At 40.3% G+C, this 22,560-nt stretch overlaps 2 protein-coding genes across 2 annotated transcripts in view; one reads left to right on the top strand and one right to left on the bottom strand.

The window, feature by feature from the left end:
* RNF13 (ring finger protein 13) lies at window positions 1–16,148 on the top strand. Its single transcript, XM_005419076.2, has 9 exons — window positions 1–680; window positions 2,745–2,825; window positions 6,837–6,962; window positions 8,458–8,545; window positions 10,259–10,349; window positions 10,837–10,942; window positions 12,959–13,052; window positions 13,405–13,485; window positions 14,693–16,148. Exons 1-9 carry the CDS (start codon window positions 567–569, stop codon window positions 15,055–15,057), a joined length of 1,146 nt encoding a protein of 381 aa, XP_005419133.1. The 5' UTR covers window positions 1–566; the 3' UTR covers window positions 15,058–16,148.
* Window positions 16,149–18,183: 2,035 nt separating this feature from the next.
* PFN2 (profilin 2) overlaps window positions 18,184–22,560 on the bottom strand; it is a 5,831-nt gene continuing 1,454 nt past the window's right edge. The window contains exons 2-4 of the mRNA XM_031055454.1: window positions 22,368–22,537; window positions 22,062–22,254; window positions 18,184–20,217 (exon numbers count right to left, since the gene is read on the bottom strand). Coding sequence (XP_030911314.1) covers window positions 20,120–20,217; window positions 22,062–22,254; window positions 22,368–22,537 — 461 coding nt within the window. The 3' untranslated portion in view covers window positions 18,184–20,119. The remainder of the gene's footprint in view (window positions 20,218–22,061; window positions 22,255–22,367; window positions 22,538–22,560) is intronic.

Below are 22,560 nucleotides of genomic sequence, written 5' to 3'. Positions count from 1 at the left end.
GAATAAGATACTTTGTGCTTTCTCTATTCTTAAGAGGTTGCTTGTCCACAGTCATGGTGTAGCTAAGCCTGAGAGAAATCTCAAGTTCCTTCAAGTTGGTATCACATTGCTTTTGCAAGTGTATTTTTGGAATCCATACTTTTAATGGAATTATTCAAGGTACATCAGGAATTTTGCTGATTTGGATTTGTGCTAGAAGAAGGGAAGTTTAAAATGAAGTGTCGAAGGATGATTAATGTAATGTGAATTATCATCCCTTTGTACCCTGTGCATTGCTTTGTGGTGCCTAAAGCCTTTTTAAGTCTTGCTCTTACAGTTTTTGTTGTTTATGCATGCTGTCCCTCCCATGGAGGGACATGCTTCTAGCAAAAGGAACTTCTAAAATAATCATGTAACTTCTAAAATAACCCTGTAACTTTAAGATTATTTCTTTCTCAAAGGTATCCATTGAATAACATTTTGCATATGAAAAGTTTTAAGTGACCAAGGGTCCTGTAAAATGACACGGGAAAGTATTTGCTATGTGCCTTGATTCTGATTCTTTTCTTGCAGGTATTGAATAAAATATGCTGTTGTCAATAGGAATGCTGATGTTGTCTGCCACTCAGATATACACTATTGTGACTGTGCAGTTGTTTGCCTTCCTGAATCTTTTACCTGTGGAGGCAGATATTTTAGCAGTAAGTATAATAATACTTTTCTACATGGATGAAATATCTATGAAAATGAATAATCTCTTCAACTGTTCTAGTAATGAATCAGTTAATATTATTCTGTAAAAACTTTTTGAAGAAAAAATACAAAGAAACAATGCAGATAGATAATTGCTTTATTATGGCTATGACATGATCATTTTATTGTGAAATTTAAAACTTTTTACTGTAAGCACAATTTCCCTTTCCCCTCTTTTCTCTGTCACAAAGTCTGAGCTTCCTCTTTTCATAAAAACCTAACTCATTCTTGCTTCTTCCTCTCTTAGAAAAGTTACTTAAAAGAAAAGAAACAACCCACCCCAACCTCAAAAAAGAAAAACAGAGCACTTTGGAAATTTAGTTGTTTTTTTTTTTCTTATTTAAGCTTTGTGTGTAGTATTCTAAAAGAATACTGTATAAAAATGAACTGTGTTTTATTCTTAGATTTTTGGAAGGTGCAGATTTATTCTGAGAATGTCTTGAAGTAAGAAATTAAGAGATGAACTAGATACTAAACTGCTGTACAAAGGAGCCAGGGGAATGCTTAAAAGATGCCCAGAAGAGGGAATGTTTGCATTGTGTCACATGGAATTGCTGGTGCACAGATCGCTTACAGTCTTTAGAGATTTCACCATTTAATGATTAACCATTTGTTAGCAAAACTCTGGCCAAAGTTTTGGGTTCCTACCAAGGAAAGAAGTTCTTCTTTTCCCTTTAAATTTAGGAGTGGTCTTGTGGTTCTATGTTCTCATATAGGTGCAGCCTCAAAGGATCATGTCTATATAAAGTGCTGTTATGTGAGACAGGATTGGTTATTTTTTTAAAAAGGGGTAAAAAGAAATAGGCTTGTGTCAAACTCCTGGCTTAAGCTGGGGTTTGTCAAGTGATTCAAGGGCAAACTGACAGTAGCCTGAGCTCAGGACATTTTGAAGAAGGTGAATGGAAGGTGGTGCACTGGTGCTCTCTGTGATGGAAGGTCAGGAGGAGAGATTGTGTGGGGCACATTGGTTACATAGAATAAAGAAGCTTCTTTGAAATTTGGCTCCATTCCTACCTTTTTCCCCTCAAAGTCTTTGGGAAGAAAGCTCTTTCCAAACATTGCTCCTTTGGAAGACTTCAGCTAAATCATGGCAGTGTTTCTCTCTGAACTGTAGTTTGAACTCCCCTGTCCAAGCCTGGCTGGTAGGAAACATCCCTCTGAAGCAAACAGGATCCTTACTTGGCTGTTCTGTGTGACAGTTGGATGATATGATGAATAGACGAACATTTCTGGCTCACTAAACCGTTTAATAAAACAACTGATGCATGTTCAAGTCTATTAACTGTAGAGTTCACAACTTTTGCAGAATTTTTTTTTTAATTAAAAAATAAGCCATAAATACACAGCAATTTTTTCTGTTTGAATTCTGTGTTGGTTTGGCATGTTATACAGCCTGAGAAGATGAACTAAGAAAGGGGAAACAAAGCTTGCACATATTTAGGGTCTTCTACAGTATTCCTCTAACTTAAAATTAAAACTCATAGTTATTATAAAACAAAACTAGAGATACTTTTCAGCAACTATTCTGAATGTATAGTAGGGAATTGGGAAGGGATGGCATATGGAGGCTACAGTAAAGCAACTCTTAAAAGCTTGCTTTTCCCTGTACACAAATGAATTCAGGGCAAAAGACCTACCACTACCATCCAAAGAAAACTCCACATCCAAGTGTCCCTGCTCTTCAGATATTTGCTTGCTTGGTTTGCTTGTAGTTTCTGTTGTGCACATATGATAGTATTTGAATTTTACACAGTAGAAAGAAAGATTTGCCATGTAAATAGTTCAACAAAATATCTGTTACTTACTTTCTTGTTTTGAACGATGTTAACATGTGAGTAGAAGACAGGTGGAATAAGCAGTTTTGTGATTTCATTGACATGGTCACAAGATGTCCTATGTCTGATAAATATTTTAATCTAAAAAAATACGCAGTGGTATTTGGTTTTGTTTATACTTGTTAACTACTTGTCTTGTTGCAAACCTAATTTTTTTTAAAAAATTATTTCTCTTAGTATAACCTTGAAAATGGAACCCAGACATTTGATGATCTACCTGCTAGATTTGGCTACAGATTGCCAGCAGAAGGCTTGAAGGTAAAAAAACCCAAATATATATATATATATATATGTCTCGTGTTTTTTTTAAGCTGAGCTAGAGTTTATTTTCTTCCAGTGTCTGGTATGGAGCTGTGATTTGGCTTTGTGCTGAACACAGGCGTGATTATACAGAGGTGATTTTGTTACTCCTGGGCAGTGCCCCCATAGCCAAGGCCTTTTTGCTCCCACCTACTGCCACGCTGGTGAGGAAGTTGGGAGTGCATGGCGGGCTGGGAGAAGACACAGCCAGGACAGAGGAGCCAAAATGACAAAGGGATATTCCAGAGCCTGTGACATCATGCTCAGTATATGAACTGGGGGCAAGGAAGAGAAAGGCCTTTTGAGTATGGTGTTTGTCTTCCCGAGTCACTGCTGTGTGTGATGGGGCCCTGCAACACCTGCCTGCCTATGGAGGAAGTGAATTCATTCTTTATTTTCCTTGGCTTGTGCGTGTGTGGCTTTTGCTTTTCTTATTACCCTGTCTCTATCTGGACCCACAAGTTCTTTAGCTTCTACCCTTCCAATTCCCTCCCTGATGCTGTGGGTGGGGGAGTGAGTGAGCAGCCACATGGGGCTTGAGGGCTGGGTGGGGTAACACCCCCGCAATCCTTTTTGGCACTCAGTGCGAGGCACAAAGGTTTGAGATAATGACAGATTTGATTCGGACGTGCTAGATTGAATTTGAATGTTGAAGATATTTAAAGAGAACTGTATCTGCTGAGCATTTCCTCTGCAAGCTAAAAAAGATAAAAATTAAAGGAATGTAGCACCAAGGAAAAATAAAGACAGAAATTATTAATCAACTGCTCAAACAAAACAAATATGCAAAGGATCTGATGTTGCCTGTGAAAAGGCAGATTCTTTTGCAAAGAAGTGAATTTTGGTAATCTTTGTCTACTTAAGGAGATTTTGCTGGAATTTTTATCAAATATATTAAAAATAGATAAATAATGAAAATCTTACTAAGAAGTTTGACAGACCACTGTTTTCTGTGTTTTGATGGCAATACTGATACATGATGTCAGTTACCTTGTGCTGGAATCAGCAGAAGACAGACTAAATTTTGTGTGATACAGTTTTTTGAAAAATCTGTTTGGAAGATTCATTGTCTCCCTACAGTCCTACATTGGGAAGCCCTTTCACACTGTGAACGGGTGGCATGGCAAGAGAGATGCGTGTGGCCCAGGTTAATTATGCTGTATAAAGCAACTGTAGCTCAGTTTTTTGGGAAGTTACAGCTGCTGTCTGTTTGCTACTTCTTGTTGCGTTGCTCAAGCAGTCGAGGAGAGAAGCTCAGGGGCTGCAGCTCTGCAGTGGTGCCTGTGTGCTATGCCCAGCGCTGGGGTCCAGGGCAGGGATTGTGATTGATCCTGTGCCCTCTCCTTACATGGTTTCCCTTCAATTGCAATCCACACCCCGTAGCAGGTGAGAAGGTCCCCCCATTCTCCAAGTGCCCCTTAAGGCGTCGGTTACACTCACGCTCTTTTATTTTACTCTGTATCAATATTTGAGGAAAATGCAGATACACACATACATTTTTGTTACTTATCTGTTGGAGTGTCTTACTTCTTGAAATAGCATCCTGTTGGGTAGGGATGCTGGGCCATGACTTGAGAACTGGTTATAATAATATCAAGAGAAGGCACTAGGAAGTGCTGATCTATTGAATTAGCAGAAAATATGCAGGTGGCTTTTAATTATTTTTTAAATTTTTCTTAATCCCATTTTCATTGACATGGAAAAACGTATGAATATTACACCATATGGAATTGTAAAACTCACCTAATATTAAAGAAGACAGAAGTAAGATGTAAAGGTTTGCAAATGTTAGTGGAACTGGAAAAGGAAAAATTGTATTGACTTCATGCAAAATGATTAATATGCAAAAACTGTCCAAGATGGATATGGCCATGGGAGTACAGGTTAGGCTTTTTCAGTATTTTGTGCTGGATTAGAAATTCTGAAGACTTTATGTCTTCTGAAATACAGCTGCAAGAATGTTTTTTACAGCAGGATAATTACTTTTCATGTCTTTAGTGTGGTCAGTACACTCACTTGGAAGACAGGACGATATGTAGGTGGACTGAGTGAAACTAACAGAAGAGAGATTAAGTTGAAAATAAAATGGGAAAGAACTGTGAGGGGTCAAATAAATGCATCTTCCTTAGACAGCAATGATAAGGCACATTTTGCTCTTTCTGGGTTCTGCTGAGGTAGTAGCTGTCCAGACATACTGGTGACAGTAGTAACTGGTGTGAAGGCTTTTATTCATAACTTTTATCTCTATAATATAAGATAGAGGAGGTAGAAACTAAATTATTTAAAAATAAATTTCCTACGGTGATGTTAATGCTGTGAACTGGTGTCATAGTCCTGTTGCTTAGAAAAGTACATAAAAGCCAGGTGAATATCCAGTTCAGTTCTAGTCTTCACATTCTCTGAAGTAGTTTGTTGCTGAGATTATGCATTTTGGTGTGCTGTGCTGAGTTCAGCATCAAGGGGCAGGGTCTCTCTCTCTGGCTGCCTGACCTGAGGTGCTCTGCAGTGACAGGAACCGTTTGTTTCCTTTAGGGTCACGTTTGTACAAGTCAGTGTCAGTAAGATTGTTCATTTTGGATAAAATGTATTTCCTGTTTCACTCCGGCAATTGAAACACTTGTCCATGAGAAAGGAGGTTGTGTTTGGCCATCCAGGCAATTTAGGGCTTGTGGGAGGTTCAGGCTTCCTTACTTATTTTTGCTGTGGCAGTGGCTACATGGAATCAGTCATGTGGCAGTGATTCCTCTTGCTGTTCCCTTTGAACAATGTATGAGGGTTTATGACTGAGATGTGTTTGCTTTTACAGCTTAGAATTCTTAAACAAGAATTTAGGCAGACCACCTTCCAAATTCTGGAGAAGGGGAGTTTGTATTGTATTAACCCCATGGAGACCGTGAATAGCCCGTGTGGGCAGGAAGTTGTTTTCATGTTTTTTCTGTCTGTAAGCCTGTAGGGCCCCAAAAACTGGCTCTGCAGCGTTGTTAATGTTGCAGTGTTGAAAGTAACCCCTATGCAAGGAAAAAAAAGGAAAAAAAGCTGGTGATAAGGTGAAAGGGTGGACCGCTCTTTAATTCCATGTTGCCCTTTTAATCCCAAAGGGTAATAAAGTACTGCAGGAATTCCTGTAACTCAGGAATTTCTGTGCAATTTCCCTCAAGCAAGCTTCATTTCCATGCCCAGTGAGTGTTATCATGGCAAGATATGTTGAAGCTGTGTAGTTGTTTACTGACTATATTGTGAACAAGAGGGTGATTAAGTGACCCAAGTAGTGAGCCAATTTAATACACCAGAAATAGATATAAGGAGCTTTGATTCTGACCTTTTTAACTCTTAGACAGCTCTGTGTCTTAATTAAGACAGATGTCATCACATGTATAGAAATTATGGAGTTTTAGAACTGAATATTATACTAAAACTTTGTCTTTGCATTAAGGTTTTAATTACTTTTTAAAAATGCTATGATATTTGTTGCGATAGGATGAAATACTCTTTCAGAGCTTGTGATTAAGACTTATTAGTAAGCAAGTTGTAAAAAACTATTTGTCAGATTCTATAGTAAGTGGCTATAGACTGTTGACGGAAGGCCACCATCTCAGCCACCTAAAAACTCAGATTGCTTCAAAGTTGATATTGCCAGAGTTTCCTACTTCTTGAAGCTTTCAGCTGTAGCTTATTGAGTGATCTTTGCTTACCATAGCAAACCAACTCTTTTGTATGCTAGGTCAGTGCTGGGGTCATATAGATGGAGCTTTGCTTGTGTTCTGTTGTTAATTGGCGAGTGCTGACTTTGTGTTGGTGTTTCTTAGGCCATTGTATTTGTGGTTTCCTGTATTAGTCTCATATGTCCTAGAACAATAGTTACACTATATTAATGTAGCATATGCTATCTTCTTTCTTCTTGAATTACACTGCAGACTCTGAGTATGATGGGATTAGAAAAACTGTATTTTCTTCTAAACTGTTTTCTAGGGATTTCTAATAAATTCCAAACCAGAGAATGCATGTGAACCTATAGCCCCACCTCCTCTGAGAGACAACTCCTCTGGTGCTTTTATTGTGTTAATCCGAAGGCTGGAGTGCAACTTTGATGTCAAGGTAAGATGTGATTTTTTTCCCCCCACCCTCTGTTTCAGAGTTTATTGGTGCTTCAGAAAAATTGTCCTTTAGACCCTGCCCCAGCTCTATTCCCGTCTCTGGACATGCTCCAGCCACTTGATTTTTAAGGTCCCTTCCAACCCTTAACAATCTCTGATTTTAAAAATGCAAAATTAGAATGATTTGTTTTTGACTATGGCTTTCTTGAAAATTAATCTGATACAATGAGGCAGCTAAGGATGTCTTAAGGAAAAAAGGGCTCTTCGGTTTGTTGTTGAGTTTCGTGAACTAAAAGGAGATTTCAGCTGTGTTTGCTTTTGTTGCTGTGTGGGAGATTCAGTTATGTGGTGATTGAACCATATAAATTCTACCTAGACTGTAGCTTCCACCTGCAGAGGCAGATTCACTGCATGTCATCTGCCTTCACATCAGACTTGGGAATGGCACATAGTCTGTCCTGGGAATCCTGCCATTGTGTATGCCTATGGCTCAGTGAGAAAACAAAGGGGGCAAAAGTCCTCTACTTCTGTCTTATGTTGAAAATGACAAGTGTTACAAGTGCAGGTATAAGTTATTTCTTGATTTGTTTATGCATGCACTATGGATATTTTCTATGGTGATGCAATATTGGCCAAATTCTCAACATGCATGTATGTTAACATCTCTGAGTGGATTTACTGGTTTTTTTTAATATTGGAATTTCTCAAGGTGTCTACATTCTGCATCTTTCAGTATCATTGTTCTGCTGTTTGAAATAGTCACTAGCAATATGGGAAAAGAATTGGTGGTGTTGGGATGAAAACCAAAAGTTTCTCAAGGTGCTCCAAGTGCTTTTTGCAGCTTGTGCAGAGATTTTTATACTGTGATGGATGCAGTAAAAGCAATATCCAAGATGAACAGTTGTAACTTAGCTAAGTTTATGTTGGTAATAGTTGCTGCAGTAAATGCCATTTACACGGACCTTGGGTTTTCCTTGTATTGATGAAAAGGTGAGTCTATATTAGAAATGTAATTGGTACACAGGATGTTAATAGTTTTGTACCTATAGTTATAATTTTGCACTTTTCCATGAGAGAGCTTCTTATACCTGGGCTTTCAGGTGAGATATTCCACATCCCTAAAGCACAGAAAAGGTATTACTCATCTGACTTGATGAACTCTCAAGTGGTAATATCTAGAATACCAAAGTGAGTTAGTGCCTTTATTTTCAATTATGATGAAATATTTTTAACTATTTGTAGAAAGTTTTTAATTCTGATTTTGATATATATATATATAGTCTGTCTGCAGACAATATTAAAATGGCTTTCTGAAGAAATTTTTACGTGAGTGTAAGAATAATTATATGATTTCGCTTTGAAAGGTGACACGTGGTTTACAGGTGCAAATTATGTCCATATTAATCACTTTGTGGGAGTGCACCTTATCTCAGAAAGCGCAGGCAGGCTACTGTATTTGGAAGCAATAGTCTTTCAGCATTTTGTGTGGCTTACAGGTCTTAAATGCCCAGAGAGCCGGATACAAGGCAGCTATAGTTCACAATGTTGATTCTGATGACCTCATAAGCATGGGATCCAACGACAGTAAGTACAGGTATCACTTCTTCTCTCCTGTTTGAATATCATTTCACCCACTGGAAACAGCAGCACCACCAAAAAAACCACAAGAACATCAACAACAAAACCACCACCACAAACGAACAAAAACCAAAACCAAACTAAACAAAAAACCCAGATAAATCCTCTTGCTTTTAAGATATAATAACAGGAAATTTTGCATAAGAACAAATACATTGACTTGTGCCTTCTCTGAACGTTTCTTTTGGTTTTCCTTCAAATTTTATTTCAAGTGTTCTGGGCTAGATTTATATTACTTATGTGGAAAATAGCTGATGTATTCTTAGTTAAGTGGAAAAGTAGAAAATGTGCATTTGGAAGGAAAGCAAACTTTAAAACATGACATTTTAGTATTTAGAATCATAGAACCATTTAGGTTGGAAAGGACTTTAGATCATGAAGTTCATCTGTGATAGTAATTCCAGTTTGTTGATGCACTGTTGGATGCATCTTCCTGTTCCTCTGGACAAATGGATTCTAGCATATCACCTGCACTAATTTTCAGTTGGAAAGAGAGTATTTAGAGACCAGTGCACCATTTACCATTCTTGTGATAGCTGTTCCAATTTTAACCTTCATGAAGTGGATATGTTTAGAACATCTTGAAATCTAGTCAGAGTGCTGGGTTTGTTCTGTGGTATGTGCTTTGTGTTTGTAGTGCTGTTACTGCTTTCTTTGTGGCACTTCTTTATATTGTTCACTTTTCAACCTGTTCAATATGGAACAAGAAAATAAATAAGAGGAAAATAAATTCTTTTCCAGTGGAAATGCCATTGAGTAGACTAGGAGTGAACTTTGACAAAACTACATGGGAGCTGAGTAGTCTGGGCAGTTATGTGAAAGTGGGTTTAATGAATTCTCAACCCATGTGAATCTTATTTTCAGGTTTCACTGAGTAACCAAAATGTAGAACAAATTCCCAACACACACAGACCTCATAGAGTGAGCTGGCGTTCAGCCACATGTGCTTTTGCCTTGGGGAACCTGACTGCTTTGAGATGCACTAAACTCAGGTTACTTTGAGCTTTAAATGTGAAGTATTAGGGGGAAAATATAATGTGAAGCTGAGGAGAAGGTTTTATAGAATATGTGACTTATCTTTTGATAAGTTTTCATGTATTACTGCCTTCACTGGTAGACAGAGAAGACAGCAATTCATCCAGTTTCTTGAGACTGAAATATGTGTTAATTTTCTTCTTTCTTCTTTCTGACCTTATCTAGCCACAGTTGTTTCCAGTATGTTTATTTATGTTTGGGGTGAAAAGGAGGGAAGACAGATTTAATTAAAACTTATAGAACCAGTTCACAAAATCATGTAAGTTGCCAGAAATTCTGGAAATCAATGGAACTATGTGACTTGCTTGAATCTCTGATTGAAGAATGGTATTCTAGTTAAAATTATGATCCTGTTTTGTCAACATATTTTGGTTTTAGGCTTCCTTTATTCCATTAGGAATTTAAATTTTTTAACCTGCAATAAATTCTCTAGAAATTGTGTAGGAAAAACGGTAGTACTTATATGAAGTGAAGCTGTAACATGCATGTGCGTTGGGCTGGATGTCACTGTGCTAAAATGTCTTCCTGTTGTGATAGTCTCATAATGTTCAGGTCTTGTATCTTGAGTACCCATAGATTGTCCACGTAATAATAGTTTTGTTTTCCTACTTTTTTTTTTTACAGTTGAGATTTTAAAGAAGATTGACATTCCTTCTGTCTTTATTGGTGAGACATCAGCTAATTCTCTTAAAGAGGAGTTTACTTACGAAAAAGGGTAGGTTAACTCACATGCAGCTGTGTTACTCCTTGCATTAGATTGTTGTCTGAGTATTTATGACTTTAAATTAGGATGCTGTGATGACAGAGGTTATAGGTGTTTCAGGTGAAGTCTTGTGGCTGAGAGCAACCTGTAATGCTTTAGTGAATAATAATTTCACTGTATGTTTTGATAGTCATGTTACATTTTTTTCATTCTGCTGTCAAAGCAGCTATGAGGTGGTTTTCCTGGTTTCTCTAGGTTTGATTTAGGTCAGTAAATAGTTTTAACTCAACAAATGTTCTAAGAAACAGTGTTTTATACTTTTATTTAATTATCTTTACATTGTGTGGGTATGGACTGAATTTTCTATCTTGCTGTGCACAGGTAGGGTTCCTGTGTCTTGTGTGACAATCTTTTTTAAAATTTTTTTATTGTATTTGCTCCCCAACTTGTTCATTAAGTTCTCATTAATTTAGAAGGTGTTATCTCTTCCTCCCCACAGTGGCCACGTTGTGCTAATCCCAGAGTTCAGTCTTCCTTTGGAGTACTACTTAATCCCTTTCCTAATAATAGTAGGGATCTGTCTTATTCTCATCGTCATATTTATGGTAAGTTTCTTCTTTTAATAATATTTTTTTCTTTCAAATCATCAGGGAGCTGTCACACACTGAAGTTAAAGGAAGGTATACAGTAAAGGAAGAGTCAAGCTGTGTATACTGCACATATCTGTACCATGCTTGCATGTAATCCTTTAGTTTATCAATAAAACAAACAGGTGCAGGATTTTGTCAGAGGGATATCAGGAGCCTTTTGGATGTTCTCCTTAGCATGTAACTGCTTGTAGGAATTGTCCTCACTGCACTCTTAACTCCACAAGTGCTTGTTTTTTGGCCCCATACAGAGTGACCTTGTGCTCTTGTACACTGAGAGCATATCCTGCCTTTCCAAACTTAATAATTAGTCCCACTGCTCCAGGGTGCAGGGCTCCCTGTTTTGTACTGCACTTAGGTGTAGCTATGAGTGTGTGAGTACAGAGCCTCACAGCACAGAGCACTGATCTCAGCACATGCATTGCTGTAGGGGTTCTCAGCTGGGACATCTCTCCTTGAAATGGGAAGGTAGCATAGTTACATATTTCAGGATACTCAGCATCCCTTTTTTTTTTTGTAATCTGTGCCAAAATTGTTATTTTCCTTCTAATAAAAAGCAAGTAATGCATCAACTGTTGTATAAACACTTAAAATATTTTTCTGCATTAGTATTTTTTGCACTAGAAGTTACATATTTCATTGACAATCCTGGGCATGTTTGGCACAATTGCAACTGCAGCAGCTCTGAAAACAAAGCAGAATGATCACCTAGAGATTAATTTCTTTTTAGCAAAGTTTTTGCTACTGTCTTTTACAGTGTCCTTCTGTACAAAACCATCCCAGGAAAGCTAATTGTGTACACAGGACGGTGGGTGAACTGTAGGAAGGGTCAGGATGAGGGAGTTGCAGCAAAGGGGTAACACCTGGCTGGTGGCTGGGCTGCAGTGGTGCTCATCAGGGGTCAATTTTATGGCCAGTTCTCTGCTGTGTTGCTGTCAGCAACCCAGACAGAGGAGTTGAATACACACTGAGTAAATTTGCCAAGGATACTAAATGAGGAGATACTGATTCCCTTGCATATAGAGAGGTCTTCACAGAGACAGCTCAACAGACTAGAGCACTGGACAATTAATTGGTGCAGTGAAATTGATCTCAGGGAGGTTCCAGGTTGGATTTAGTCCTCATTCTTTTCTGATTCTGTCCCTGCTTCTTTAAGACAATATTGTTTTTAACTAGGAGATTTACATGAGACTCTGACTGTCACTAAGGATCTGCATTACAGCAGAAAAACTGCAGTTTGTGCATACAGCTTATTGTTTAGCTGTGGTGAAAGAGCCTGAATGAACAGTTTAGATTCAAATATCCTTTGTTCATTTCTTTGCTTGTCATCATATTTGAAAAAATGTCATATCACAGGTGCTAAATTTAGAAATTGAACAGAAATAGCATTCAGGACTACGAAGAAAATGGAAACAAAATTTTTATTACAGTTAGTTGGAGAGTTTTGTATTACTAGTTATTCAGTGGGGTTTTTTTTACTGAGTGATCTTAGTATGGAACATGTAACAATAACTCAAAGTAAACCCTTTACTCCTCAACCTACTCTTTTAGCTAATATGGAAACAGTTCTGATGAATGTGGGAATAACTCTCTAAAAGAGCTGCAATAATTTAAATCTGTAAGAAAAACTGATCAAACTTACTGAATTGTGTTTTGCTCTGCAGTATGCTTCCTGCTTTTTACAGGCCTCAGAAGAGGATTGCAGCAATGGCCATTGTTTTATGTAGGATACATACCTTTTTGTTTCTCTTTCCTCTCAAAAAAACCCTTGTGTACTCTCAGTTCCAAGTGCCATGTTCATGGAGAACAGCCTTTAGGCTTGTTTGGCTTCATCCTTGTGTTCAGGCAAGGGAAGAAGTTATTCTGTGTTAGGGTTCCTTTTTGACCAACTTACTGCAAAGCTTCATAAATCAAAACTTTTATTGTTCTTTTATTGGTGTGACTTACTTTTCACATTATCCTGTCTGTTTCCAGATAACAAAATTTGTTCAGGACAGACACAGAGCAAGAAGGAATCGGCTTAGGAAGGATCAGCTTAAGAAACTTCCTGTACATAAGTTTAAGAAAGGCAAGTGGATCATTCTTTGTCTAACTCACTAGATCATATTGTTTTTAACTCCAAAAACCTTGTAAATCAAAGGGGTATTAAATTTCAGAGATAATTTTGAGTACACTTGAAATAGGTAGAAGAATTTTGAGTGAAAGCATACGAAACGTTTGGCTTGGCCCTGTTCTCACTGAAATCGAGGAGTTCTAACACTTCCTTAATGGGAGCAGAGAAGGCTGTGGCTGAGCATTAAAACACTGTTTAAAAAAAATCAGTGCAGAAATTGCATGCAAGTTCCCAAGCCCATGTGCATGTCAGGAGGGTCTGCTGCAAGTCCTTTAAAGTCAAACTAATTCTCAATTGCATGCTGTAGGAGATGAATATGATGTGTGTGCCATTTGTCTGGATGAATATGAGGACGGAGACAAGCTCAGGATCCTTCCATGCTCTCATGGTAAGCAACTGTGTTTTAAGTTTGAATTTAGATTAAAACAGCTTTCCAAAATACTGTCCAAAACCTACAGTAAGTGATTTATAAAATCCCGTTTTGCTAATATGCAAGCTAAAAAGCTAGCATTCCCACTTTGCATTTTCCTTGGATATACACATAAAAGAAAATCGAGACTTGATGCTGTCCCCTAGATATCTGTATTTATTGTAATACTTTTAAATTAATAGGCCTTCATGTTCCCCAAGACCAATAAGCCACAAAACTTAATTGAGTTCTTGGTGATTTAGAGCTGCAGCTGAAGGCATGGGTCTGTCCTGGAGTCAGCAGCCATGCACTCCACTGCCTGACTGCACTTGGAAGTCAGTTAGTGAAATATTTTGCCTGTCACAGTCCTTCTCAAGTCCAGCCCACTGCAGATGTGTTACAGCTTTCTATACACAGCCAGCACAGCAGGTGACAGGCTGAGCTTTTAGAACCTCAGTCATAAAACCAATTTCAGACTAGGCTGACAAACAAGGATTTCTCAGAAGAGAAAGAACAAGTCCATGGCATCTCTCCATGTGGGGGACTGCAGAGGTAACTTGAAGACCACCAACCCCCACCACCAGTTGTCTGTAGAACATGTTTCCAGTGTGCTTGACCAGGTACTAAACATGGTGTTGCGGGCCCATGTAAATACAAGCTCTTTGCCAAGTAAGTCTCTCTTACCAAGAAGAGCTGAATTTTTAATACCATAAGTAAGACAAATACTTTTTTTTAAACACAGCCAGTCTAGTTGCAGTGCCAGTTGCAGACCTTATTTAAGATCCACGAAATCACGCAGTAATGTCTTGTAATAATGAGGTGCTTTGATACATGTTGATGGGGCGGTGAGAGGATGATGTGGGGATGATGATGATGGGCATGCCTGCTGCTAAGTGAATGGAATTGCTCAAAAATCTTTAACGCTTGTCATCAGATGTGGCCTGTTGTACTACTGCTCTCATTCACTCAGTAAAAAACACAGGTATTCATTGCATATACCCAAGTGACTCAGATCCTAAGCCATCAGGTGTTTTGAACAGGCTACATGCCAACAAATTTGGCACTAGAATTCTCTGTGTGAGTTACGTTCTAAAATTCTCCAATGTCACTGAACAGAAATGGTTTAGCAGATTTCCCTGTCCTTTTCACTATTATAATGATGTCCTTGTGTTTTATTTTCTAACAGCATATCACTGCAAGTGTGTGGACCCGTGGCTGACAAAAACAAAAAAAACTTGTCCTGTGTGTAAGCAGAAAGTGGTCCCTTCCCAGGGGGACTCTGACTCGGAGACAGACAGCAGCCAAGAGGAGAATGAAGTGTCTGAGAACACTCCTCTGCTCAGGCCTTTGGCCTCGGTCAGCACACAGTCCTTCGGGGCTCTGTCAGAGTCCCATTCCCATCAGAACATGACCGAGTCCTCGGAGTATGAGGAGGATGACAATGACAATGTTGATAGCAGTGATGCGGAAAATGGGATGAATGAAGAAAGTGTAGTGGTTCAGCTGCAGCCCAGTGAGGACAGGGAGTACAGAGTGGCAAACACTGTCTGAGACTACTAATGACCCATAGATGTATGAACAAAAGGGTTCTTGAGGCTATTTACAAACCTTTGCGTAGGGAATCTCTTTTAATCTGTAATCCTTTTGGTTTCTTTGATAGGAGCAGCAGTTCATGTAGTAGTACTCTGGTTAAATCATTACAGGTAGATTATTTTTGATTCAGGTATTCAGTCACACATTCTGTCTTCTCAAAACCAACAGTTAAACTGGACTTCACAATGCTAATGAATAATGTTAATAGTTTATATCAATTGAAATATCGCAGAGACTGTCTCCTGTTGAAATGAGATTTCTCTGGAAGTACTTTTATTTCCATTTTGTAGCTACAACTGGGTCATCCTGAGAGCAATATTTATTATATGTAGATATGTGTTACCCCTTAGGCCCAACAAAAACTGTATTTGCATGTTTGTATAGTTTTCCTAAAAATTGTCACCACTGCTGAAAGGAAAAAGTAGAACAGATCAATATTCTATGTGCTGGTATGTTAAAACAGAAGAAATTCCACTTTTATCTCAACGCAGTGATTCCAAATGATCCTTTGGAGTTTGCCATGGTAGCTGAGTTTAAGCAGTTCCATTGGGCAATTCCCAGGATGAGGAAACTTAGAGTATATGTTTAGTTTTGAGCAATTCACAAGGTCAGGTCCACCATAAGCACATTATTATCCCCCCTTGCTACTACTTCCTTGTGTGGTTTCCAGTGAGGAGGTGGGAGCTGGGAGATAACTGAGACAGAGGTTTTGTTCCACACAGAAAAACAAGTTTAGGGTAAGTATTATATTGATCCTTGGCTCACATACCTCTTACTAAGAGCATTTTATGCTGCATTAGTCTGCTAAACTGTATATAAAAAATTGTTCTTTTCAAATACCTGATTTGAAAACAAGTGCTTACACCAGTCTCACAGAACTCAGTACTTACCAGTGTATCACAAAAAAGGTAGATTCTATATAATACCTCTGTAACTATGTAGAAAGTAAAACCATGCATATACTCAAATGGAGTTTTTTTTATATGGCCTTGACTAAGGAAAGCTTGAAAGAATGTTAATAAACATGTTTTCCACTTTAAATATCAAAAGGACTTTATTGAACTTTTGCATCACTTGAGGCCTTGAGTACTCACCTCCATTACTGAGGCTGAAGTGCTTTTGAAGATGTGTAACATGGAACTATTGGGAGCCCAAGCAGATGTTTCCTGCATCATACTGTAAATCACAGTACAAGGGCTTGCACTGACCAGTGCTATGTGCAGGGGTCTGAGCTATGAAGAAAACCTTCGTTTTTGTTCACTTCTAGCTTGAGGAGGAGTTTGGACTGGCCAGAGTCTGTAGTTTGCCTGGGGGAGTGTGAAGGAGGACCAGGGTGCTCCTAACAATTCGTACCCAGCTGGCAGCACCTGCAGAACCACAGCCCAGTGCTAGAACCCCGGACAAGCGGTGCCAGGTGAGGCGGTCCCAGGTGTGGTTTCTGACCGTACACTCTATGCAGCCACATACTCTGCAGTGCAGATCTGTTTTCTGGGCCTGGCTGAGAGCAGGGAAAGTTTATTTTGCACAATGAGGGACAGCAAAAGGATAATAGCAAAAGGATGATTCATCTCCAGACCACTGCTGCCAGCAGCCATGGGGTAATGACAGCCAGTGTATTGGTATATTTTCACAAGGCAAAATTCCCCTTCAGCGTGCATATGTCTAGGTGAGTCCAAATGGGAAAATGGTTTCTGAAAAGGTAATTACTACGCTGAAAGATTTTTCTTAAAATAGGTCCCTGCTGTTGCATATGATTATTCATTATTGTATTCCAGGAACGGTCCCCAAAATCTGAAGAGTTACAGAACCACAAACTGACCTAAACTTTTTAATATGCTCTTACGTAATTCTAGTGCCTGCAGTCAGTTGCAGACAGTTATGCTAGGAAAATTCACCAACAAATGCATTTGAAAAAGTAATTTGAACAACACCTAATTCTTAACCAAGCAGGAGGAAACAGGTGACATAGACCTCAAGAGAGGGAAATTGGTCAGAAAGGAACAATGTCACACTAAGGTACGTGATGACAAGTACCTGGTGTGTGCTGCCAGCAGCTGCTCTGCCTCTGGGGTGCTGCTATAGTCAATTCCATCCACTCTGGCCTTACCATAGAATCAGCTCTGGGAATATAATATCCTCATTCCTCCTGACTAGGGAGAAACAAGGTTCTGCTGTCAAAAGGTGAGTACAGCATTGTGTTCAGACACTGAGCACAACTTCACATGTGCTTTAAGAGGGAAGCAGATTTGCATCCTCTGTACCAGTTACTACTGAAAGGAATTTGCTCTGTGCTCTGAGTGCATTGGTCTGCTCTAACTTTGGCCCTGGGAGATCCAGTTCAGACACACAGCCACTTGGCAGTGGGAGAATATGAACACTATATATAGGAAGGTTTTAGTTAGACCCAGGTCTAGTGCCAAACAGGAGCAGGTGCAGCTGACACCAATGTTGAAGGTGTGGGGGAAGGAGGGGAGAACAAAGGTCCTGTCCAGAAGCACCTGACTAGTTTGAGGGCCCAGGAAGGCAAATTCACCTCCCATGATTTGGGTTCAGTGGTCCTCCCATGCCACAAGCTCCAGGGTTCACCATCACATCCCCTTGGGCCTGTATTTTTAGGAGTTCTCAGCAGAAGTAACAAATACAGGTGCAATCCTTCAAGGTAAGGGAGACCTTACATCTGCCCCTTCTCTGGGTGAGGGGAGCACATTCCCACCCTGGCTGTACTGACCTGGGCAGGCCACCACGCTCCTTTGCCAGGTCCAATGTCAAGTTGCCTTCAGCTTGTTTAGGAATGGTGCATTGGGCATTCAGAGGACAGGGGAGCCCCACACCAGAGAGCTGGATAAACATGGAATTAAGAGATGAGAAATCATCTCCTAATTTAAGATCTGCCCCAAAGACTGCCTGGCCTTTGACTAAAGTCATATTATCACACATCTTATTGTATCATACTACTTATCCTACTACTGCTGTCCTGCCAAACTTCAAACTGCACTTAGATTTCCTGCTAGTGGGGCCAGCCATGCACTGAAGGGCCTCAGAGGATTTCCTGGGTGTGAGGCAGAAAAATTACCAACAGTCTGATTTTGTTTGGTTGGAATAAATTTATTTCATCTGTCTGTAAACAAGGTGTTTTTAATAGTTATGGCATTTTTTGAAATGCATATTAAATCAGATGAGTTAGACTGTATCCCAGATGTAACAAAGTGCAGGGAAAGAAATGGACAAATCAGCAACAAGAATTTGTTTAAATCTGTACATTATCCACAAGGCCCAACAATAGAAGCAAATACTAGAATGTCCCTAAGGTAGTGCCAGTCAAAAGAAACCCTCAGAGTCAGTTAAAATCCATCTCACAATAGCAACAGTTCATTTTTTTTTTTAACAATAGTATGGCACAGAATACATATTAAAAAATTCATCACAAGACAGCCAAGTCAGTTATTCCAACCACTACCATCTCCCATTTATTCTTTAGTATACAGAGTTCTGCAGTTCTTGCAATGGACATACAGGTCAGAACAGTGCCTGAACTGAGTTTGGTTACAGACATTTTCAGATGACTCGTGCACAAGGCAGCTCACTCCATCATTTCTGCAGCAAGGGTGTGACAGGCCAGATGAAGATTTTTAAATTTGAAATGGTATTTTGACAGTTTAGCTTACAAACTACCGACCTTCATCCAAACAGTGGCTTCAGAGCAGCCAAACTCTGCACCACTAAGTGATCTGGCAGAAAGACTGAAGCCAGTCATAGCTCCCAGGGTAGCTGAAGGTGGCAGTTTTCCACAATGACATTGCAGTTTCATATTAAAAAACAAAAACACCACCCCCCACCCCCCGACCCCCAAGCTGCAAATTAAAATTGGTCCTATGAGAAACTGAAACCAGACACACTCCAGCTGGTTATACCAGGCTAGCTAATGGCCACAGTGGCAGCCTTGCACAAGTCAACTACAGAACAGGAGCTGGCAAAAAAAAAAAAGTGCCTGAGCTATTGTAATGATGGAATGTCTGGGGAGTCCTTAGGATGGTGGTTTAAGGTCATGGGAGGAAGTACATCTGTACCCTTTCATAGTTTTGTGATTGCACTTGTTAAGTAGTACAACCTTCAGACAACATCAAGAAAAAGTAAGAGACTTAAGCCTACAGTGAAGTGCAATGACAAAACTAATGTGACATTAATAGCTTCTGAGTGGCAAATTGGTTAAACAAACCAGGCACTATAAAAATGGGTGTAAGCAAACACATGGGTTTAAAAAACAGAAACAAAGAGAGGGACAGAAATGAAGATATGCACACACTTTTTTTCCTCCCAACCGTGCTCTGTGAAAGGAAGACTAGTGAGCTGTGACTTGCTCAAAGTGCTGAAGAGGCATTGATCAAATTAGATTGTACAATCGGCACCTTGTTTAGTATCTCAGTTGGTTTAGCTGTCAATATCATACTAATTGCTAAGACGAAGCAGAGCCTACACTTGGCATGTTCCCCTCCCAAGTTTCAAGTTATCATGCATATCATCATCATGGTGGTGCCAGATGGGCTCGGTTACCTACAGTGGTTACAGAGATGAACAAGGGGGAACTGGAGTTATGACAGTAGGAAATGGGTAAATAAAAAAACACAAACTACCATCTACGGTCTGGTAGCACTGAGCACAAGCGGGTGGTGCTGCAGACAGCTGCTAGGTGGATGGGGAGAGGCTGCTCAGACATCAGACCTCCTCAGGTATAAAGCCAGTTCATATGCTTTCTTGTTGAGTGTCCCTCCATGGACACCTTCCTTTCCCATGACTATAACCAATGCTGGAGTACACAAGGAAACAAAACAGAAATGAAAAGAATTAAAGGGAAAAAAAAAAAAACACCTTTCCCCACCAATAAAGGGATACAAAGGAGACACAGGTTCATACCCCATCACCCTGCATTGCTAGTAAAGTTTCCAGAATGTAAGGTTTAAAGCTCACCGCCAGGAAAATTTAATAGCAATCTTCCCCTAATACTTAACAGTCTGCCTAACAACTAGAACCCAGAGTCTCTCAAGTATTTTGCCATTGAGTATGCCTTCTTATTCAATCCGCCTCCATGGACCCCTTCTTTGCCCATTACAAAGACCAAGACTGAAAGAGAAAAGAAAAAAAAGTTTTAAAAAGAATGTGTTAGACATGGAAATAATGCAACTTTTAGGCAGTGCAATAAACACCCTCAAATTCAAGATTTAGTATTTAAATATTAAGCTAATTTAACAGTTTTGTTAAAACACAGATGTAGAAAGGGCTGGGGGAAAGTACAAGCTATCCTCAGGGATTTTATTTAACTGTGGAAGCTTTAAGAGTTCACTGCTGAGAAAAATGCCACCAGCTATCAAAACAGCATTACAATGCCTCTCACCATCACTCATCACCCAGCAAGGAAATCCTGGCAGCAGTTTAAACACCTGTAGGAGCAGGGGTACAGTGCATGTGCAAGTGTGACTGGAGAGTGGATAAAGAAAATTCCCATGATCTGGAACCAGAGTAACTGCCCTGATGCTGGTAAAAAACCCCAAAAGGTGAGTTGGGCTGAGACTTTCCATGCAATAACACAGCTATAAACCACACTTTTTACATAAGACAAAACACCGGGACAATTGTCATACTGAGGCTCTCCCCACTCCCTCAATTCCAGCAAGGTGTCCCAGATTATCTGGTAAAAGGAACACTGGAGGCTCACCAGCAAGAGCCACTGTGAGCTGCCATGAGATATCCCCCAACAGGGAGGGGGACACAAGGAACACTGGGCTGCCACAGGCCAGGGACTGTTCACCAAGCTGGGAATGCTGCAGCCAGTCCACCTACACATGATCATACACTGGGGCCTCAGGTTGTGCCATGGAAGGTTTAGGTTGGATATTAGGAAAACTTCTTCACCAAAAGGGTTGTCCAGCCCTGGCACAGCTGCCCTGTGCAGTGGTTGAGTCCCCACCCCTGGAGGGATTTAAAAGCCATGTGGTTGTGGCACTTGAGGACATGGGTTAGTGGTGGCCTTGGCAGCACTGGGAGAAGGGTGGACTCTATGATCTCGGAGGGCTTTTCCAACCTTAATGACTCTGTGATTCTATCTCCATAGCAATTTGCTCATAAAAGCTTAAGACAGTTCTCATTGTCATTTCTCAAGTCAGACCTCTGCTTGTTTCACTTCAGTGCTGCCAACCCTCTTCCTGCATGCCTGCCCTGGGCTTTAGCCTACAGACATCTGCTCTGCCTTTGGTTTTACACCTATTAGCAAAAGTCTTGTCACTCATGAACCTGTTCCACAGCCAGCCCAAAAATGCTAGCCCAGGTGTTCCCAACATAAGGCACACCACTACTGGACAGTACTTCATATGCCAGAGGAGTGCCTGCCCCATAACAGATTTTCCTGGAAGTTAAATGAAGAGCACAAAGGAGCAGGTGTCTGAGAATGAAGCACATTTCTCAGTGGTACCAAACTGGACAGGCTTTTTCTGCCTGGACAGACTTTAGCAGGCTCAAAAGGAAGTGCAAGAAAAGTTAATGTAGAACTTTTTAGTAGGAGCAGCTCATACATGAGATTCACATCTTTGTAGAATAAACTTTCCATCAAGCAACTTACAATGAGAAAGCTTGCAGTCACTGCCTGTCATTAACAGACCCCTCCTGAGCTCCAGGTATGAAGTGATGGAATACCAGCTAAGCCTGCTTGGAGCTGCAGCCTGCTTTTTCCTGCTTGTCACAGAGACCTGTTAACTACTGCACAGCCTGGTGCTGAGCTGGGATGCAGGTGGGAACAGGGATGAGTGTAATTCTCAGTCAGAACTCAGCTAGAGCACTGCCATCCACTCCCTTGCATCATTTCCCAAAATTAGCCATTAAATACAGGAGTTTGGTTCTCCTAATAGCTGGAGTCTATGCTTAGGGTAACATTCCTAATTTAGCTATCTGAAGGTAGAGAAAAGGGTGCTTACCTCGTCCAGCTCTGCCTACAGCAACATTATATGTCGGCTCACCACCTTGACTCTTTGTCCTGATGTCCATTGTGCAGTCACCATCGACATACAGGCTATCTCTGATCACAGAGCACTTCTTTGCACCAAGGGTCAGACCATTGGTGAAGAAACCCTCTCGGTCTTTTCCTACAATCATATCTATTTCTCCTGGCTGTCAAAGGAAAGAGCTCAGAGTTAGCACGGAAGGGTATATTGCTGTAATTCCTATTTAGAACCGGTCCTGTCTCGTGTGGAGAGGCTGAGGCCGTGATTTCCCCTCGCTACCCGCAGGAAGTGCTCCAGAACACAGGGCTTTGTTAGGCGCAGTCTGCGCTGCTCCGCGGTCGCTGCGCGCGGGGGAGCCTCTGCCTCAACGATTGCGGGCCCGAGCCCGTTAAACGGCGCAGGGCGTCTGCCGGAGCCTGACCCCGGGCTGGCGCGGACTCTGTCCGCACCTGTCCCGGGAGATCAGCCCGGG

The sequence above is a fragment of the Geospiza fortis genome, unplaced genomic scaffold, assembly GCF_000277835.1.
Source record: "Geospiza fortis unplaced genomic scaffold, GeoFor_1.0 scaffold172, whole genome shotgun sequence".
Taxonomy (NCBI): Eukaryota; Metazoa; Chordata; class Aves; order Passeriformes; family Thraupidae; genus Geospiza; species Geospiza fortis.
Note: the sequence above shows the minus strand (reverse complement) of the source record. Positions and strands in the feature narration are given on the sequence as shown.